The following is a 21,558-nucleotide window of genomic DNA, read 5'->3' as shown; positions in this document are numbered from 1 at the left end:
TTTCTCATCACGAATATATCTTCACATTTAATTCTTCCTAACTGAACTTTATTGATGAATTGTAAAACAGAAGAAATTGTGTCTATTATATCTCCTATTTCGAATCTAGCTTCTTCTTCAATATTTAACTAACTGTTTCTCCATAGTAATGTTAGAATGTGCAAAAAATAAAGTGGCTTGGTTATTGGAAGTGCAGGCAACCCTTAAGGATGACTGTTTATTAAGGCCGCAGGCTGTGAGCCAACTATCCTTGAAAATGGCTATAGAAAGCGAACTCGAAATGGTGGGAAACCACATAAAGGGCCAGAAAGCACTTACCCGGCTACCTCGCTTATGTGCAATGAACATCAACGAGCCGAGCTGACCTAAGAGGCGTACAGTATGAATTTAATTGACACACAAACACCAGGTAGTGTGCAGGGAGGGGGTTAAGGGGGGTGTATAGGGGGGGGGGGGGGAGTGAAGGCGCCAATCCTCGCTCTTCAGTAACTTTTTTGCACGCAGCGCACCAATTTCTCCAAACAATTAAAACGGAAAAAGTTGTGAGTGTAAAATGCAAAAACTACATATTTTACAAAACTTTGCACAAAAGGTGCTGTTAACTAACTAGAAAAATGCACGGAAAAAATTTCAAAAGCCAAATGGTAGCAAATTGAGGGAACGAAAAAATACCTGCAAGGCCGCCAACATCCCACAAATATGCTCAACTTGCTGTTAAATTTCCAACAGGCACTACACTTTATTCATCAAATATGCAGCACTTGCGAAATCATTGAAAGCTATTGCCAAAGCACAAAACCCTTTATATAAATCTTTTATATAATACTTCCCGTAGGCTCAATCCCAAGGTATTAAGAGATAACGCAATAGTAAGAATTTAGACCTCGATTTTTCATACCCCAAACTTTATAGACAAAGATGTATAATTATCTGATCTCTATCTAGTGCTTGTTGTCCTACATACAAACAAGTTACTATTCAGTGCCACCAGATGTTGAAGGTCATTCCAAGAACTAAGGATTTCTTGTTTAGAGGCCTTTGGTTTTTGGCAATCGGGCGAGAGTTGGTCGATTCGCGCTTGACGATGAGGCATGCTAAAGTTTTCGTAGCGCCTGGGTCTATATATTTCCTGCTGCTGCCCTGATTAGTTATACCCAGCTCCTTCTAATTAGCGTCTGTTACACACGAAAATAAAATATTCTCTCGAAATACTAATTAAATAATAAATAAAATAAAATTGAAATTAGTCAAAATATCATTTTAGAACCCTCGAATATATCAGCATCTGTATTTTGGTACCAACAAACTATATAGAGCAATCTAATTCTTCTAAATTGGCCTTTCCCTTACTTTAAAAGACTAGCGTCCTTTCAGGAATCTACGTTAACCAAACATACTACACTTTTTAGGTTTTGTATGAAACTTGATTACAGAACGACAATTAAGTAAACAAATTGGATGGGATTCCGCTGGCATCCAAATCGTCATTTTGTTGTTCGTTGTTTCTTCAGAGAGTAACCTTTTATCGTTAACTTAAATCAATCGAATCAAAATATCCTACTATATGCCGATTACAATTTAGGAATCATTGACTAACCTTTGGTCTTCATGCGCACTGCAGCGTTATATTCAGAAATGCATTTGAGAGTTTTGGAAACTAATATGATTTTAAACCTTAAATCTTTTGGATATATCATATCATATCATATCATATCATATCATATCATATCATATCATATCATATCATATCATATCATATCATATCATATCATATCATATCATATCATATCATATCATATCATATCATCTTCTTTAACAACTAAAGCACCTCTTAATAAAAGTCATATTTTTGAAAATTTCCAACATTTCGGAATTTATATTTAAGACAAATTGCTTTGAAATTCGGTCAATAATTAATGCATATTTGAACTGGTTTGGTAATGAAAATCGCATTATAGCTGTACCTGCATCGTTGTGCCACGATTCACCTTGATTTTACGTATCCTGAGAAACTGCGACTAGGGTCGAGGTAAGTCCTGCGTCATGCCTGGCTGAGTGCCTTACTGGGTGACTGCCTGGCTGGCTGTTGCCTGACAAGCAGACGGAGTAGAAGTTGTAAGTGAATTATTGCGTGTCGGCAACTGATTGCGCCGTGTTGCCGTTTCAGCTGATGGACTGAACCAGCCAGGCTGACGCATCCTGTGCCGTTCCGCTTGTTGTTGCCACTTTTGAGTGACTGATGAATGAGGAAGCGGGCGGACGGCCGGACGGGTGGGACGCGTCTGAAATACGTAAAACAGAAAAGCGCAATGACGATGTTTAGTTGACTGCTACTGTCACGCACATGCCACCTTTCCCCCCAAACACCCACACACACACACACACAGGATACACACAGGATTCTCATGCGCCGGTTGTACTCATAAAAAATTATGATGCAGCCTGACAAATACAAGCACACACACATACACACACAGGCACAGGAACAGGCACACACCGATGAGCACAACTTTCAACTCGAAGGTTTTCACAATTTTCCAGCATGATGCATATATGTTTTCATGCCCTGGTAGTTGATGTTGCTGCCTCATCTTCTGCCGTTGCCGCTGTTCATTGTTGCTGCTGCTCCGGCTGCTGTTGTTTCTTTTTTGTTTAAAACAATAAACACGTGCGTATGGCATCTCTGGCATGAATCAAAAAACAAAAAAACAAAAAAAAGGAAAAGGAATCAAATACCCCCAAGTCGATGAGTACAGCACACAGCAACGTCAGCAACGGCAACGGCAACGTCAGCAACAAATGCTGATTGAAATCATGTTTGAAGTGCGCCTCACACCCAAACCGACCCAGTGCCGGCACCTTTCCATCCATCCATCCATCCTAACACTAGATTTGCGGCGTACATGGCATAAATTTGATGAAATCAACACTTGAACGGCTGCCCAAGACCCTCAGAGGCGAGACGAGACGAGACGAGACCAAGCCAGACCAGACCAGACCAGAGCAGAGCAGTCCAGAACGAAACCAATGCCTCGAATGGACAGCACTGCGCAACTTTTCCCTTTTTCCTCCAACAACAGCAACTACTCGCACCGTAACAACGAAAAATCGAAAAGCATGCCTGCGACAAGTCTGAGCTAACAAAACAAATGCAAATTTTTGCCCGCACCCCTTTGCGTTGTTGATTTTTCAACTTCCACTTTGTCTTGACGCTGCTCTGACCGAAAATTTTCCGGTTCTTTTTCATTATTGTTGCCGCTTGCCATCGCATGCGTTTCGTTTTTGTGTCCAAGAATACGTCGTCAGGGGTAGGAGCTATGGCATATATATAAAAAAAAGGCCAGAATAACAACGCATCAGCCCATTCCACTGGAAGCCCAGAGCCTGTGTAGCTTTGGCTGCTGCAACAAATTGATACTTGCCTCTTTGTTTAAATGGATCGGGAGGGAATAGAATCAGTCCACTCCCGACACGCATATTAACGAGATGAATGTGTTTCATATTTCAACTCGCTGACAATTCTAATGACAGTGGTAGATTAAACAGGAATATGTACACGAGTAATGCCAACAGCCACAACAATCACAAACTTGAAGACTTTTCACGAAAAATGAGCCAACGCGCACGCTAATTGGCAATTCATTTTCGCCGCTGCGGCGGCTGCAACTTTTGACACCGCCTGGGGTCCCAGCTTAGAATATACTGAGGGCCGCAATTAGCGATAGACAAATATCTGATTATGTGATGGCCAGCAACACAGTGTCTCTATAAATGTACGAGTATGTGTGTGCGTGTTGTCAGTCATCAACAGCCATCGAGAAATGAAATAAACACCCCGAAGCGAACATACCCTTTAAAGACGCCAGTGAATGCATATTAATATTATATTCTACGATGATAAGAATCTATCTGTTTACTCAGCTAACAAATGCAGTTTGTTTCATATCACAATCATATTTAAAAAATAAAAAATACAGGCGAATTGATAACCTCCTCTTTTTTGAAATCGGTTAAAAAGAAAACAACGATATTGTTACTCATTTGAAGGTATATATAATTCTGTATAGATTACCTCAATTCTTTTTGGATTTGAAATTTTTTAAAATGATAGTAAATAAAGTATGCTGTATATTTTTAAAACGCACAGTTGTTTTTAAATACACATCTTGCTTAATTTATAAATATTTAAGTCTTTTAACAAGTTAACAAATTAAAAACCTGATGAAGAACGCGAAATTGGAATACAATACTTAGAGATTATATTCTATCAAGTTTAAATGTAAAAACAAACAAGTAACATTTTTAAAAATTTCAAATTAATTTTTAAATAAGATGTAAATTAAACATTTTTACATTGCTGCTATAATATATTACTACAAATAAAGTATTTTACAAATAATTGAAAACAACATGTTTCAATGTAAATTTAATTTTCGGCTTTTGTTATTACCACGGCTAAGACTGCATATTGCAGAGCTCAGTTGGTGATACGATGATATATGTTTTTAAATAACTGTAAATTAAATCCTCTTGTTTTTCTTGTCTATAACTTATAAATTCGTAAAACAGAAAATAAAGTGGGTGGCCTTTGTATTAACAATGGTCGCGTTCAGCAGGTTTTTCGATTTGTAATTTTTGATTATCGTTTGTTGATTTGCCTCTGAAGACCGCTTGTGATCACAGTTTTAATAAAATAGTCTGATTTTAGTATTTTTGGTCAAAATGTCACAGTTCCTTAAAGGTCTCGACAAAATTCTGACTACAAGTATGTAGTGTCAAAATCGAAAAATCGGAATCAAGTAATCATAATATTTTGGCGATTTGTGTTTTGTGATTTCGATTGGCATTTTTACTTATCCGAATCACAAATCACAGCGGTGAAATCAGTCATGATCGATCACAAATCGAACGCGCCCATTCATAGCATTTAATTGGGAAATTTATATTTTTTATTGAGTAACGATCTTTAAAGAATTCCATATGCTCAAGCTTGTTGATTACACCACAATGCCGCTCTTTCGAGGGTATATAGTACATACAAGTATATGTATGTGTAAGCCACATGCAGCAGAAGAGCAGTGATGGCAGAGAGGAGCAGAGCTGGCTGCAAAACCAAAACCCGAAAAGAGACAAACTGTTGGCGGCAACAAAAGCTAAACTAATCACAGCAATTTGTCTGCTGTCATGCAAAATTGTCGAAAATAAATTTTCACCATAGTGCGCGCTCCAGCGAAATGAAAGGCGACGCAATGCGCAGTTTACTGTTGTTGTCTGACTGCGTGTGGTTCTGTGTGTATATTTGTGTGTGTGTGTATCTGTGTGTGTGTGCGTTGTTTGCTTTGGTGTTGGTGCGTGTTATTTTGCATAAAATGTTGCAAGCAACAATTTGCTTGCTGTCTGTTGCAAGCGCTGTTGTGGTAACCACCCCCAACCCGCTTACACTCCACGCTGCGCAAAACCACAATAGCGCCCCGACCGAGTCCTTAGCTCTGAGAAAAAAGCCAGCTCTGACAATGTTTTCGAAACATCGATGCTCCACTCGCAGATTGGATTTGTCGAGGCGAACTAAACTTTGTCAGTGTTGGTTCAAAATATTCTACCTAGGGACCAATTCAATGGGACACGCTTCAATAACTCATCCTTAGAGATCTTATAAAGCAGCACGGCCATTGCATAATGCTCGACACGTCATAAGGCACGAAGAAACACTTATTAGCCATTTTGATATATTTTGTAAGCTTAGAAATTTAGAAATGCTGCATTAATTAAATCATTTATTATATACTAAAAGAACGTACGGACATCGCCTAAAAGATAACGAACATTTTGTTCAAAATATAGAAAAAAAGCTCAACAAATAAATTAAAAAGAGAAAAATGTTTTTAATATGAATTCTAATAATTCACTTTTTTAATTCAGACGAAAAATTAAATTGTTCATCAGTATTGTAATAATATTATTTCTTTTGATCGCAAATCATATTCGAATTTAGAACATAACCTAATCATATATCAGTAGCTATATTTTTTAAAATCAATTTACTTTAACGTATTGAGTCTTAGGCTTTATAGTATATAATATATTATATATATATAATTTTTGTTCAAAAATGAAATAAATATGCTTAAATGCATTCCACAAAACAATTAAATATTTGTTATTAATTTGAATTTTAAAATAACTGAGCAAAGTTAATTTGCAAACAGACTGCAGGAAATAATTCAGGTAATTCGATTAATGGAGACATTTTCCATTCTAAACGGATAATTTCCATTAAATTCTGCTTGATACCTAAGTAAAAGTATCTTTGTAAGAGCTAAGAATAGTATAATTTACCGATAAAAACAGCCAGATACAGCATATAAATTGCAGCTGCAAGTAGTATTAAATGCAACTAATTACCAATTAAATATAATCATCTTAACTTGGTGTGCTTAGCCAGCACGAGCTAATTGCTTTATAATTTCAATAAATCTCTGTTTCCTGTGGAAACAATCTTTAGTGACATTTCGTTTATGTCTTACCATGCAAATAAGTGAGGAGCAATTTTATTTCGAAAGTATCTTGTTTTGGTTAATCCTCAAATAAGAACTTAAACAGTTTTTTCAAGGTAGGAGCAAACATAAATTATTATAGTTAGGATCTCTCGTTAGTATTAATCGGTGGTGGATTTCAATAGTATTTTAAATCAATAAAGTTAAAAGAATAAGTTGGAATATTGAAGAGCACGCGACTTTGAATTTACCGCCCCAAAAGCAGAATGATTTCGTTGTTGATAACATACGCTTAAAATCACAGAAAACATAAAATCTATGATTTTTTATCAACAACTAAAAACTGTAAACATTTTAAATTCTTTAAAAAGAAACTTCTTATTTCATTTATAAGCTTATAAGAATGTCTTATAGAGCTGAACATGGGCGCGTCTTAAAGGCCGCAGTTAATTTCTTATTTTAACATTAAATTCTTTAAAAAGAAACCTATTATTTAAAATATTAATAATAAATCTTTATAAGCAACTTAAAAGCCGCAGTTAATTTCTTATTTGAACATTTTAAATTCTTTAAAAAGAAACTTCTTATTTAATTTATTAGCTTTATATTTATAAGTAGGTATATTTATAAGTAACTTATAAGTATATTTATAAGCAACATAAAAGCCGCAGTTAATTTCTTATTTGAACATTTTAAATTCTTTAAAAAGAAGCTTCTTATTTAATTTATTATCTTATATACTTGTATGTATATATATAAAAGAATAATAAATATTTATAAGCAACTTATTATTTGAACATTTTAAAGTCTTTAAAAGAAACTTCTTATTTAATTTATTAGCTTACAGGCATGACTTATAGAGCTTTCGCAGTTACTTCCTTATTGTATTATTTTCAAATTTCTTCTGAATGTTTTCCTAGATATTGCTAACAAATTTATGTACTATACTTGAATAAATCTCGCAAACGCAGAACATGCTGCACAATTTGAAGCTCGTCTGGCCACTGCCTTAAAGTCAGTTCAAGGTTTCTCATGCAATTTATATAACAATTACACGTACCTACTTGTATTTTTCCTTGCTCGCTCACCAAACTTCGACGTTAAACAGTTTGGAAAGCACTTCGACCACAATGTAAATCATATTACCTGATAGGAAAAAAGGATAATAAATGTAAAGCCAACAATAGCAGTAAAACTCTCGAGAGAAATCAGGGACACAAATGTAGCTTTGCAGCTTGCCAGCATGCCAACAGACACAAAACGACTGCGACTAGTGAGCAGTTAACTAAATAAATAAATCACGTGACTGCAAAACTTCGTTCGGGTCTTGCATAACTAAGCCATACTATATAGTATACATGCTACAGCGTGGGTGAAGATGTGGCGGAAAGTTTTGTGTGGGGCAGTAGATGGCTGAAGTAATGATTTTCAACTGTACAAGTATGTGTGTGTGTGTGTGTGTGTGGGAAAGTGTGTGTTAGTTTGTAAATGCAGACTTGGGGGAGGGACAGTGATACAGCTGCTTTCCCGACTTACAACTGTCGTCTTAGGAATCCAACTTGACACAGTTTAAAGCATGCGTGTGTGTGTGTGTGGAAATTTGTATGTTTTAGTGCAGAAACACACACATATCCGTACAACCATAAGCTGCACACATGAATGTATGTATGTATGTGCATGCCTCTATGTGCACACACACACACACACACACATGTCCAGTCCATTGCTGCTGATTTGCATGCAAATTGTTCCGAGTGTAACTAAATTTTTCCTAATCTAATCAGACCCTAAGGACTTATTTTGTTTGAACATGTACTCAACACTAAGGCTCGTTGGCTGTTTTGTTGGCTCACTAGCTGGTCGACTGGCTGGCTAGCTGGCTGGTTGGTTGGTTGGTTAGCTCGTTGGCTGGTTGGCTGGTTGGTTAGCCTTTTTCGGCTAACGGCTTTGCATGTCTGCGCTGAAGCCAACAATAATAACAACAACAACAACAATAACGAGCCCATATACTATAACAACAACAACACCGACGGCACTGAACGAGTTAACGTAACGAGCTGACATAGCTGACATATAAGCTTTGAAATGAACGAAGTTGTAAAGCGATTTATGTGCTTGACGAATTTTGCTCAAATGGCGTTTAAAATGGAAGAGCGTGGATTCCAAATGGACGGCTCTACTATAACCGAAAAGGGCCATCACTTTCCAAATACATACATACATATACTATATACTCGTATTTATACAAATACTACTACACATGCACATCCACATTCCCCACATGGCGCATGGCGCATGGCGGCTGATGCTGGGCGCTCATGTCGAGTGCCAAGCTTAAATGACATGAAAGGATTCAAGTAAGGCTATTAGCCCATTAGCGTGGATTTATTCAATGGCTTTTTGGAACTAGCGGCAAATGAAATACTCTGCAGCTAAGAGGTTTTCTCATTTCTTTTTTGTTTGAAAATCAAAATAAAATAACAACAACAACAACAACAACAAAAGTCCACTAAATTCATCAACAGTTTTAGATGGCCACTGCCATAAAATTTGCATAGTCAAGTCAGAGTGCATTAAAAACGCTACCAAATGGACATAAAACGTTCACTGAAAGAGCCAAATTAAAAACCCAAAAACATTTGAAAATCAATTTAACAAACATAAAAAACAAATTACACTCTCTGCCAAACATTTCGTACCCAGCGGCTGGCTAACATTTAAGTGCGGCAGGTGCGCCACATCTTCTGCACCGCTCGCAGCGCTTTGGTGGCGCCTCAGTCGGTTGAATGACAGATGCGTTAACCACAGACGCGAACGACGCCCTCAAATGTCACGCACACACACACACACATACACACACACACACATAGACACAGACACATTTAGCAGCGATCACGCGCCGCTGGGCACGTCATGTCCCAAATTACCAATTAAAGTCAAATTATAAAGTCAATTGATGCGCGATTTCTACTGCGACTCCGCGCGTTTGTGCGTTGTGTGTTGAATGTTTGCTACAAATTGATTAAAATACAGCCACAATTTAAATTTAAATTAATTAATATGAACTACATGCACCTTAGGAGAGAGACATAGCCATACTTTACGTCAACATGGACTTTGATTTAACGCGGCTTATAATTGGTGAAAAGCCGAGTTACCACAACAAGAGCGTTAAATGAGGTACAAACAAATTTAAATAACATCAGATATTAAAACAACATTATTAGTTTGATAACCAATGATAACAAATAAACATTTTGTTGTAGAAAAAACAGCTAAAAGCAACGCGGCTTATAATTGTTAAAAAACCGAGTGAATACATGCTAGTTCGCCTGACAACAAGAGCGTTAAATGAGGTATAAGCAAATTTAAAATAACATCAGATATTAAAACAACATTATTAGTTTGATAACCAATGGTAATAAATAAACATTTTGTTGTAGAAAAAACAGCTAAAAGTATAGCAAGCTTACATCGACGGCACATCACGCTCTGATCACATGAAGCCTACCAGGGAAAATCCTTCTATGTGGTATAAACTCGAACACCAAATACCCTACACTTTCAAGTAAAGCTTAAATAAAGAAACTAAATATGTCAGAAAATCTAAAAACAACAATTTCTGTTACTTTGCAAATCATACAAGTATTAATGCCACTAAGAAAATTACAGAATTTTTGCTGGCCAGATTCTGTACCTTTCATCGATCTCTGAAAAGACAATAATATTCACCTAATTCTGTTTTTACACGGTAGATTGTTCCAGAAAGTCGTGTAAAAAGGGCGTTGATCATATGTTATTTTAAATCGTGCTAGATGGATATGTATACGATTTTTAATTTTTAAACAATGTTAAATCAAAACCGCGTAAAAACAGAATAAGGTGAATTGTACTCTGCCATTATCTTCTTTTCGGCTTATTACACCAACCACAACCATGCAGAGTCAATGGCCCAGCAGCGCTAGGAGGGAAACCTTTTCGAAATGACCGCTCGGAGACAGCAAATATTAAGTTTGGGAATTTGTCAAAATATATAACCTACGGTGTTCTGATTCTGAATGCAGTACTGAAGAATTGACAACACCTGACATTTGCCAGACATTCTATGAGTGGTAACATTTTTGGAAAAATATGACTAGGGAGTAACAATAATTGCGATAAAAAAAACCCGTATACGCTCAGCCCTTGTACAAAATATAATTCCTACAATTAACGAGAGTTTTTTGTCGATCATAAATATTTAGTTTGCAAAAATATCTTCTGTTGATAAGACAAGTCTACATAATTAGATTTAGAGGAAATCATGCAAATATTTCACCATTAGCGTACAAATCCAAAAGGTACTTGTTCAATTCTAATCTAGCTGGCCAGCCCAACTCAACATCCCAAAATTATTGAAAGTAAAACATCCAGAAAGATTGCTGCATATTTACAAATATGTATTGAATGCAGTTGTTTGCATTTAAATTATTAAGTAAATGAGAAAGGGGCGGAGTGTATTCATTGGGGGGAGCACGTCTGTCTATAATGTTCACAATTTATGGTTGTTCTTCTTTTTTTTTTTGACTCCACGCTCATGTTTCACGATTTAAGCGGCAACTCTAGTGGGGAGTTGATTTGAAAAATGTCTTTCATATTCAACAAAGATTTGATATAAGAATCAGCTTATTGCATTTTTATTTTGATTATCAAAGCACAGTTTCTTTTCTTTTAATATTTTTCAATGCTCATACATAATACATAAAGGGGAAACTTCTTTCGATAAAGATCACCGAGTCAGAAATGTGTGAACAATACACCTCGAGGCCTCTGGAGCCCAGACCCAACAAATGCGAGTTCTTTGGTCAAACAGTCTGGCCGAGGCATTGATCATTATCAGCTCAGTTGTCAAATGAGTGCCACAAGCTGTAAAGCTGATCATTAAATATTATAATTAATGCTCGGATACGTGGCAGGCGCGCTGTCTGTCAAACACCCCGTCCCGTCCTCGCACACACACCTAGTAAGTGCGATCAATCTTGCTCGCTTGCCGTTTGTTAAGATGCATTTGTTTATGGCAAGGCGGCCGGTTAGACGCACCGACAAACAGACTTGTACAGAGGTGTTAAGTCTTTGCCAGCTACCAGTGGTTCCTTTTCGCCTTTGATTAATTATGCCTTAATCGAAGAAATTAAACAGAACATCGACACGAGCCGCTCGTTCTTGGGCAAGTTCGTCAGTTCAAGTTCGTTCGAAGCAGGCACAGAAATAAATCCATAATCAATAATCAAAGTCAATGTTTATCGAAGTCAACGGCTCCAGTGAGCGGAAAAGTAGATAAACGCTGACTGACAGCTGAAGTTGAAGAGATTGCTTGTCTGCCTGCGGCGGGCTGGCTGCCTGCCTTCCAGCACAAATAGATTGGAGTAAATTCCATGGAATCGCACTCGCCGAGCTAGCCAGTTGAGGCAACTTTGATGTCATGATGCATGGCTGCTGAACTTGAATTGCAGACGGAAGAGCTGTTGAAAGATGCACTCGTCTGTCGCAGCTACTGATTGCCATTACCTCGTCTCAGCATGCAGTCGACCATCTCCCCGATCTCGTCCATATGCGCCGATCGCCACATGCAGCAAGCAGTCAAGCAGCCGGCCGGCCGGTTGGCGGCTGGTCGGCCTAATGACAGCCGTCTCCAGCGATCTCTAGCCGTCTCCATCCGACCAGAAGAGAAAGATCAAATAATTTTCTTAATGAACTCTAGAGACGATTGCTTCTTGCTGCATCAAGTAAATGCAACAGGCCTATAAACATGTACTATATACACACATCTGCCTCTGCGCCTGCTCTTGTGCGTCATCTTGTTTTTATGCCATAAATATAATTATATTAATTGCGGGCACATTGTGGCTGTCTGTGTTGTCTGAGTTGTGTTCTGTCTGCCTGCGACTCCTTTGATTTGGTATACGGCGATGGAAACGCAAGCATTCTTACTATACTTCTACTTGTATATATTCATTGAGTCAATGGCTTGGTTTATTTTTACATAGACCACTAGGCCACATAGATTGTTGGCCATTGTTATTGTTGTTGCTGTTGTTGTTGGCCAACAGGCCTGATGGCGTGTTGGCGGCATTTGTTTGTTCGGCGGAAATTGCTGTGGTTCCTCGGCCCGTTCGAAACACTCGGTGGCGGTTACTGCTGACCTGCTTCAAAGCCATAATTACATGGCTTTAATGACAGATGTGTTTGTTTCATAGCCACTGCGCGTGCGACTGGCATGTCGGGCCGTGGCTTAGAAAACCGGCCTATATATTTCACATTTAATAGGATTATGGACTTTGAAACGGCCTCATATTTAAGACGACTTACCCTTTGATCATTATGGGAACCCTGCTGAGCTTGAGTTATATAATCCGTAATCTGACATCATTAATCTCTTTTTAAAAGCACAAACTTTTCGCCCAATATATGTACATATATTTTAAATGATTCACGATATTTTTATATGATTTGACAAAGTCGCTTAATGGCTAGAAATTCACAGAAACGTTTATTATTATTTTAGATAACCATTTGTAGCTCTGCTTTTACTAAGCACTAGTTCTATATATTGAACATAGCGATGCAAGAGCACTTAAAAATAACGATTTATTTCTGGAAGTATCAGTCTACAAGTCAAAAAAACATTATACAAAGCATGAAATACTCGTTTATAAAACGAAGTATATTTTACAAAAATGTCACAATTAATTAATTAGTTTTTAATATTAAGAACCGATAAATGGTTTAGTGCCGATACGATTACTTCCACTTTCAGAATGTCAGTAAGAGTAAAGAATTTAAAAATAATGTAAAATATCAGAACAGCTTTTCATAACTATTTTTCAATTCAGTAAACATATTCATTAAAAACAAAAATATGAAATCTAATACTCGAAGGGTAAAAATGTTATACTAGGCTTGGGGAAAGTAAGTGACAGGGAAAAGAAAGCATTTTTGATTCTAAAAAGTATATTTATGTATATACTTAATCAGCAAGAGAAATTGATGAAGCCCTGTCTTTCCGTACGTCTGTCTGTATGAACGCCTAGATTTCGGAAACTGTTAAGACTACATTCACCAAATTTGGAATACATACTCTCCCTATTCCTAGGTTCCTCCCACTACAGAATTTCGAATGAAGCCTCAAAACCCTCGAAACACTGGTACACAATGAAGAGTCAAGTCAAAATATTAATTAGAATTTAAAGTTTTTAGCATTCAGTAAGTAATACCTCTATTAAAAAGTAACTGCCTATGAATGGTTGCTGCCTGTCTAAGAAAAAAGAATAAAGAACAAAATTGTAATTTCCCTCGCTACGAACGAGAAAAGCCACATCGACTACAAATCATTTACATTTATATGCTCGGTCTATGAATATATTTTGGATGCATATAAAACGAAGATCTGATAAAAAGGGGCGTTAATTTTTAGTTAACGACGCCATCGCAGAGAGTTTCAATTTCCCAACAGATGCTCTCGCGATGCTTTCTGGCAACTCAAAACTTCGAATTGTGGATGGAGAATACTAATCTAAAAGTGTTTTTAATTGCACTTTTGTCCAAGCTAAAATATGTAAAGTGTTTTCAAAAATACGCATTTACGTGCCGTTTCAATCGTACTTACGAGTATGAGAGCGATAAAGAAGGTTCGATTATGGAGAAAATCGACGCGTGGTCGTCTCAGATGGGATTGAACCGATGCTACCCGAGCCAGACGATAAGTTTCAGTTTTCATATGGACTTTAGTGCATAGGTATGGGTATATTTAAAAGGCGGATGTATCAATTTGTGCTTGGGGCCATCTAATTGAAAAGATATGTTGGACCCAAAAACATTTAGATAAATTAAATGTGGCAATGATTTGAAGCTGGTTGCCATATTGCTGGCTAGCGATATGCAGGATGCAGTTGCTGGCACTGGCTGCGAGAGTCGGGGGCTATCTCGGCTCAAATATCTTCAGCTTCAGAGCGTGAGTATCTGTGTGTTTGTGTGTGTGTGTGTGTGTGTGTGTGTGTGTGTGTGTGTGTGTGTGTGTGTGTGTGTGTGTGGAGCCCGCAGTCTTGCTGTGCGCGCCAAAGTTTAATTTGTTACGAAAACGAACCAAGTCGAGAGTTTTGTGCATTTTGGCTGCCGACACAATTGACCCTATTAGGCAAGCAGCTTGGCAGACCGTGCCCGTCAAAAGCCACACTGCCTGTGCGGCGTCAGAAATGAGAAAAAAAATGTTCCCAGTCTTGCCACTACCGACGACAGTTGCGGCCTGCGACCTTATCGCTGGCAATAAAGCTTAATGCAAACAGTTCGTGGCAACCCGAAAGTTCAATTCTCGAGGAGGACTGGAGGACGATGAGTTCGACAATTGCGAGGGCCATTCATTGAAGTTTTATAAGCGCAATAATCAAATTAAATTTTTTATTTCATTTTTATCTGTCGCTCCTTCGACTGCCAATGTCTCTGTCTCCATCCCCGTCTCCCTCTCAGCCTTTGCATTTATTGAGCTCCATTGTCTTCATTGCAATTGCAAATCAATCAGTTGGCGGTATGGTGGCAAACCACGAATACAGCCGAATACGCCACAGCCGCGGGTCAAAAGGGGCCGCGAGATCTTCAGGTACTTGTAACTGCGTGGGCCGGCAACGCTGGGGCTCGCGCGATTTTAAGCTACATAGGATTTTTTACACTCCTGTTTTTTCATTTTGTTTGAAATTTTTTCCCTTTCTGTGCAACACTGCATTTTGTGGCAATTGTTGGCAGTCATGCAATGCAGCTAACCAACTATTTGGGCTGGCGTGGTGTGCTGGTGTGCTGGCTTTTTTTTACTTTGTTCAGCTCTGCCACTGCCGCATGACGCGGCGCATTCGAGGGGGCACATTTTTCATTTTCACCTTAATACTTTAGATTTCAATTTAAAATCCACACACACACACACACACCCACACACCCATACGAGTATGCATGTAGGCACTGGATTTGTGCTGCTTCTGTCTTGGGTGAATGAGCAAATCAAATCAAACCTGAAGTTATTGCTGCATATTTTATGACCGGGTCTACTGCCAAATGCTTGCAATCAAATCAACTTGAAATTGTTGAACAATAAGCTGAAATGATATTAGATTCGTGATGCCACTTCTCGTGTTGTCGAAGTAATTGAAACGGAACTTGAATACAAGTAGAAATGGAAATGCTGGCACTTGAAATGGCCTAACTGCAGCCATATATTCATTAAAATTGCAGCAGCTATCAAAATTGTTTCCATTTAAAGTACTTACCTATTAGGCAAGTAGTCAGAGCTATTCATTTTCCCCACCCTGCTTGTCACTCCTGAAATTCAGATGCACATATAAGCCTTGGCTGTGGAAAGGCATCTTATCAGAAGGCTATGATGTTATATATTTCTCATTAATTAGGCCCCATACTGCTGAAATGCAAGTAAACTGCTCTGCTTTATTTACCATTTTGATTCCGTTATCGGAGCCGGGGAAAAGCAGCAAAGTAAATTAAACGGAATAATGTTGCTTTTGTTTTCGGCAAATGGCGCTTTAAGTTGCACAAAACATTTAATTAAAGAACAAATATTTGCAACATTTTGCACGATGCAAATGCCGGGAAAGTTTGTAGCGACAATAACAACAAGCCTGTATTGTAAGTCTGTATTTACACGTACGTACACTTAGAGAAAATAGGTCAAAAGCTTTCACTCATTCATTTCCTCAAAAATTCGCTCTAACTTTTGTGTGAATTATATTTGAATTTTTAATATTTTTAATATTTAATTTGTAAGTAGAATGCACAGTACTGGACGCGCTATAGCTTCTAAATGCAGATTTATTTTATAAAGCTGTACAATACACAACAACTACACATATGTAGATTATGGACACAAAAATAATATCAGTTCAGTGGAGCTACTGAAGTATATTTAGCAGGTTTCCGAAAACAAAAGTGACGTTTGTTTCACGGGATACTCGTATAAGTATATACAAGTATTTGAGCATAATCATATAAAGTGAATAATTTCTTTTTGATATTGGATCGCAAACTAAACAAACAAAATATCAATAATTTTATAGAAACAAGAATTTCGATGGTGGAAAGGGAAATCAATTTATTTGTACCTTTAATACCAATTATTGGAATATATACTTGTATATATATTTTTTGTAAATCTTTAATCTTTTATTTAAGATTTGTCCAAGGTTAGACAATTATTAAACTTTATGATTACTTTGAAATTTCAATCATGCTTCTGAAGTGATTCGAACCGAGTGTCTAGTCAGGAGCAAACTCACATTCTGATATTCCTAGCATAATACATTTGCATTGGGAAAGATACCCTATTTAGTTTTTGGGATTTAACAAAAATGTCTTTTAGACTAACTGTAGCTGATCTTATTTGTCGAGTTTTCAACTCAGTCTTTTATGGTGTATGTCGATGATTTTTTCATTCATAAACCGCAATTTATCAATAATAAATACAAATATATATTGCTGCCAACTCATTCACAGAGTAACAATTTTGCAATAACTTTCAACTATGAAATGGAGAAAATATAGAAAGGTAATAACAAATTATTAGGGCCCTATCAAACACGTGAGAAAATTTGACATGCCCTGTTGCTGTCCGTTTGCTGTTTTGGTGTTGGAAACATTTCTCTATAAAAGTTTTAATAATAAACAATAATAAATCAAAAATCATAATGAAAAAGCAATTGTTCAAAAAATCACATTTGATTGATATAAAATAAACAGTACGGCTAACGAGCTAATTTCTCTCAGTGCACGTGTCTAGTAAATATATTTTGAATACATAGTACATACATAGTATATGTATGTATCTGATGATGTAGTCTCTGGCAGCTCGGCAGCTCGTGCTGATGCGAAATTAGTAGCATTACTCAAGCAAATTGGAGCATCTTGAGAATGCTGTTGGCGAATTTCGCAAGTTGCGTGAAAATTTGCGAGCATATGTTGTTAATGCATGTTTTATAGGAAGCATCTCTCAGCGATAGGGCTGCACAGTGGGCTCACCAGTCTGTTCACACCTTTACCCACATGCAAGCATACACCGCGAAAATTGCCGCATGAAATATTGAATGCCTTTTAAGTGCAGTTGTGCTGCTGCGGTGGCAGCTGTTGAGACTGAGAAAATCCAGACCAGAAGCATTTTCGCGACCGCGGAATGAAGAATGAACACACATCAACTATACTCGTATGAAAATCCGCCTAAAACAAGCGCAACATTTTATGGCATGCTAAGACATGTTTACACATGCACTTGTTTGTCGTTCATCACACACAGGGAGAGAGAGAGAGAGAGAGGGAGAGAGACAAGAAGGAGAGCAAGAGGGCAATGCATTCGATTTGGGTTCGATGCGAATGAAGTGACGTGAAGTGTTGTGCACGCAACAGATTTATGGGGGCTTAGCTTTAAATTCCACGCACAAGCAGCCAACCGATCGACCAGTCAGTCAGTCAGGCAGTCACACAGTCAGCTATACAGTCAGCTATACAGTCAGTCCAGCAGTCACGCATGCGGTTATGGCTTTTTAACGAAGCCCGGCCTCGGCGTGTGTCAATATCAATAGTAGGACAGCAGGACAGCAAGACGGCAGGATAGCAGAGCAAACGCCACCCGTGATATGGGAATGGGAGTAGAAAAGGAAGGGAAGGGAACGGAAGGGTGCTGAAATGGTGAGTTGGCGTGTTTATTTTATTCACTTCATGCAGCATGCAATGAAAATTTTGTTGCCTGACAAAGACGCAAAGACGCAAAGACGGAAAGACGGAAAAACGGAGAAATAAAATGCAGTCATGGTGCTACGATGGCGTTTTAAGTGATTTTCCCCCCCGAATGAGTAGTATGTAGTCTGCTAGTAGTAGTGGCAGCGACGTCGTAAAAGGAGCGGATTGCGTTAATTGCATTCGATTTTGCTGTCGTAGAATTTTTTTTACGAGCGTTTAACGATATGTATAGTATGTTTACATTTGCTTGACATCTCGGTCGAAATTTACGATGTCTGCCACGAAAACGCTGCTAATGGCCATAGTCTGTGCCGAAGTCTGCCGCTGTCTGGCAGCAGATAAAAAAGCAATTAGATGTCAATTAAGCGGCATTTTATTTATATTTGATTTTAACACCAAGCCGCTTAAGCTGCTGTCAATTTCTTTTACACTCTATTCTTGCACTTTAAAATTAACGTCCCCAGATCTCGACGGTTGAGTCCACGCCACGGTTGACCTGACTGCGTAGGTTAACCTGCGCGAAACGATATCCTGGGCCACCAGACCACAGACTGGGCGTGGCGCCGGAGCTATTTCTGAAGTTGTCGTAAACATAGACAGCCGAAATATTGCGCACATTTGTGGTGCCCTGCAAGATTGAAAATTAACAACGAGACTTTATTGTTTTATTACACGCCTGTCTTTTCCATTGACTTACCGCTCGTGGGAAGTCTATATTGATGCTCCAATAGTTGTTCTTAATAGGAGCGCGCACCTCCCTTTGGCTTGATAGCAAAAGATCGGAACTGTTTCTAACACCCCAGCTAGAACTGAAGGCTTGGCACGCAGCGGCCAAAGCTAGCAGGAAGACACAGCTGAGTAGGAATTTCATCTTGAGTCGTTCAATGGATATTTCGAATTGTGCCAACCGTGCGAATTCGTTTACTTTTATAGGAGAATGTCGGCTCTCTGTAACCAGAGACTGCGCTCATGACTAATGCTGTTTACAAACACATTTTAATTAACTTTCAATTTTTTGTTTCTTTCCCTAAGCTTATCAGAGAGAGGAAGACAGAGAGCTGGCGTAGACAATGCCATGTCTCCCAGGTGGCGCAGAAAGGCCCCCTCTCTAACCATTCTTATCAGAGACAATGATAAGTTACGCGCTTTGCTTTGCTTCTTCCCGCTCTTGTTTGCCAACTGATGGCAAAATAATTGACTCACATGGCGCTCGAGTGGCTAACATCTGGGCAAGCAGCTATTCAATATCGAATAAGGAACTGATTAGGACCGTACTTTACACGCTTCCATGTCGGATGATATACAAGTATATGATTTGTTGCTAGAAAAAAGTTTGAAGTGGTGACAAGCAGATATCTTGCAATCAGATTTCAAGTTCGAATGAAATTCACGGAATATCTATCTAAAGAAATCAAATAAGTTAATAGAATAGAATCTGACTGATTTCATAGAAGAGATCTGATCTTGATTTGCAAAAAAAGTGTGTAAATTTTTATTTATTGCTGAGTAGTCAGAGTAGTCGCTCAATAAAAATATGTGTATAGTATATATTCTTAATGTGCAAAGAAATATCGTACAGTGTTTTTCTTTCGAGCACAACTCGCACACAGGTAGGGCCAAGGAACCAGAGTTATAGCTTTCCGAAACTACTTTTTGGTTAAATACATTTTTATACCCTGTACCCGTAGGGTAAAAAGGGTATATTAGGTTTGTGCAAAGTATGTAACATACAGAAGGAAGCATCTTCGACCCCATAAAGTATATATATTCTTGATCAGCATGACGAGAGAAATCGATCTAGACATGTCCGTCCGTCTGTCCGTCCGTCTGTCCGTCCGTCTGTCCGTCTGGATGAACGCGAGGATCTCAGAAACTATAAAAGCTAGAATAACCAAAGTTGGCATCCAGATTCTCCTAGGTCCGAGTAAGGACGAGTTTATGTTTTTTTTTTTAATTTTCCCCCCTTCCCCCGCTGCAGAATTTCGTCAATAGCGTCCACATTTCAAATGCTACCTCAACCAAACTTTGCACACATAATTTATATATAATTGTCTATTGTTGTTCAATTTTATTCAATTCGGTCAATTTTAAGAAAAGTTATTAGCAAAACAAATTTTCGCCAGTACAACCCCCACAAACTGCAGCAACAAGTTCGCTCTTCTTCTTCCTCTTTTTGCTGCTGCTATGGGCGCATATAACTCAGTGACGGAAGTTTACAGGGTATTACACTGTCGGGCTTGCTCGACTGTAGCGTTCTTTCTTGTTGTAATAGCATAACTGATAAGGACAACAACGGATCTTCCTATAACACGAAGTGAATATTTTTAGTGCAGAACCTATTGGACAACAGGTTTTATGTTATGGATACCGAACAAATTTGCAGTTTCTAGTGAATTATAAGATTAATCCATATCTATGTGGAATTCTATGGTATTTCTTTGAGTTTGAAAATGTTTTGTTTTACTGAGTTTTAAAAGATACTAAGTAAATTGCTTATTAAGTCTTATTTTTCTTAACTTTAATTATACGGTTATTATTTACAAAAGCTTATTTTATAATCGTTTATTGAGGTAAAAAAAAACACAATTTGTTGTAAATTTTCAATAATAAGTCTGTCTATTTACTCATTCACAAATAATTCTTTGCCATTACCGACCGAGTACTGTATATGTAATATACTTTATGTGATTTGGAGTGCACAGAGTTAAATAGAATTCCGACACAGGAAATGCTTGATAGGGTCTGGTACAATGTTAAAAGTGACACTTTAGTTCAGAGTGATAGCCTAAGTAGTGTGTCTCTTAACTTTTCAATTATTTCATTCATTTATTCCTTCATTTCGTTCAAGAACATTTCAACTTACTTGTTCAGTCGTTGCTTTTATTCATGAACTGAGCAGCAAATGAACTTAGTTTCTTATTTATTTAAGTGTTGAAGTGCAACGTTACAATCTGTTATTTTGTATTTTTTACAAATTTTTTTTAAAACCATTTTAATTAGTTTGGCAAAGAAAGAGTACAGAACAAAGAATCAAGTACTATAGTAAAGGAGTCTAGCTGATTTCAATGACTTGTCCAATTGAATGTATTCTGCACAAAAGGCAGCATGATAAGGGCACGAAACATGGGGGAAAGTAATAAATGCTTTGTGTTGAGGTATTCATGCCGCTCAAATTAACATAATTAGTTAGTTCCAGTTCTACAATAACTTGAACAAGGCACGCTTCTTTAATTTGTTTGTTATTTGGCCCCCTGTACGAATCTGTCGTAATTACGATGTGGAGCACCAGTCTCTGCATATA

The 21,558-nt window shown here is 37.8% G+C and overlaps 1 protein-coding gene across 1 annotated transcript; it reads right to left on the bottom strand.

Annotated features, from left to right (window-relative positions):
- Positions 1-18,612: 18,612 nt before the first annotated feature.
- On the bottom strand, positions 18,613-19,147 carry LOC115634058. Its single transcript, XM_030531601.1, has 2 exons — positions 18,955-19,147; positions 18,613-18,885 (listed from the first exon to the last, which is right to left on the bottom strand). The coding sequence occupies exons 1-2, from the start codon at positions 19,126-19,128 to the stop codon at positions 18,709-18,711; spliced, it is 351 nt and encodes a 116-aa protein (XP_030387461.1). The 5' UTR covers positions 19,129-19,147; the 3' UTR covers positions 18,613-18,708.
- Positions 19,148-21,558: the final 2,411 nt, after the last annotated feature.

Source organism: Scaptodrosophila lebanonensis, unplaced genomic scaffold (genome assembly GCF_003285725.1).
Source record: "Scaptodrosophila lebanonensis strain 11010-0011.00,11010-0021.00 unplaced genomic scaffold, SlebRS2 tig00000001-arrow-pilon, whole genome shotgun sequence".
Lineage (NCBI taxonomy): Eukaryota > Metazoa > Arthropoda > Insecta > Diptera > Drosophilidae > Scaptodrosophila > Scaptodrosophila lebanonensis.
The sequence above is the reverse complement of the archived record's forward strand: the minus strand, read 5'-3'. Positions and strand labels throughout refer to the sequence as shown.

Coding starts and splice junctions, on each gene's coding strand:
- LOC115634058 (XM_030531601.1), bottom strand. CDS start 19,128: ATGAAATTCCTACTCAGCTGTGTCTTCCTGCTAGCTTTGGCCGCTGCG. Junction 18,886..18,954: donor ATATAGACTTCCCACGAGCG/GTAAGTCAATGG, acceptor TCAATCTTGCAG/GGCACCACAAATGTGCGCAA.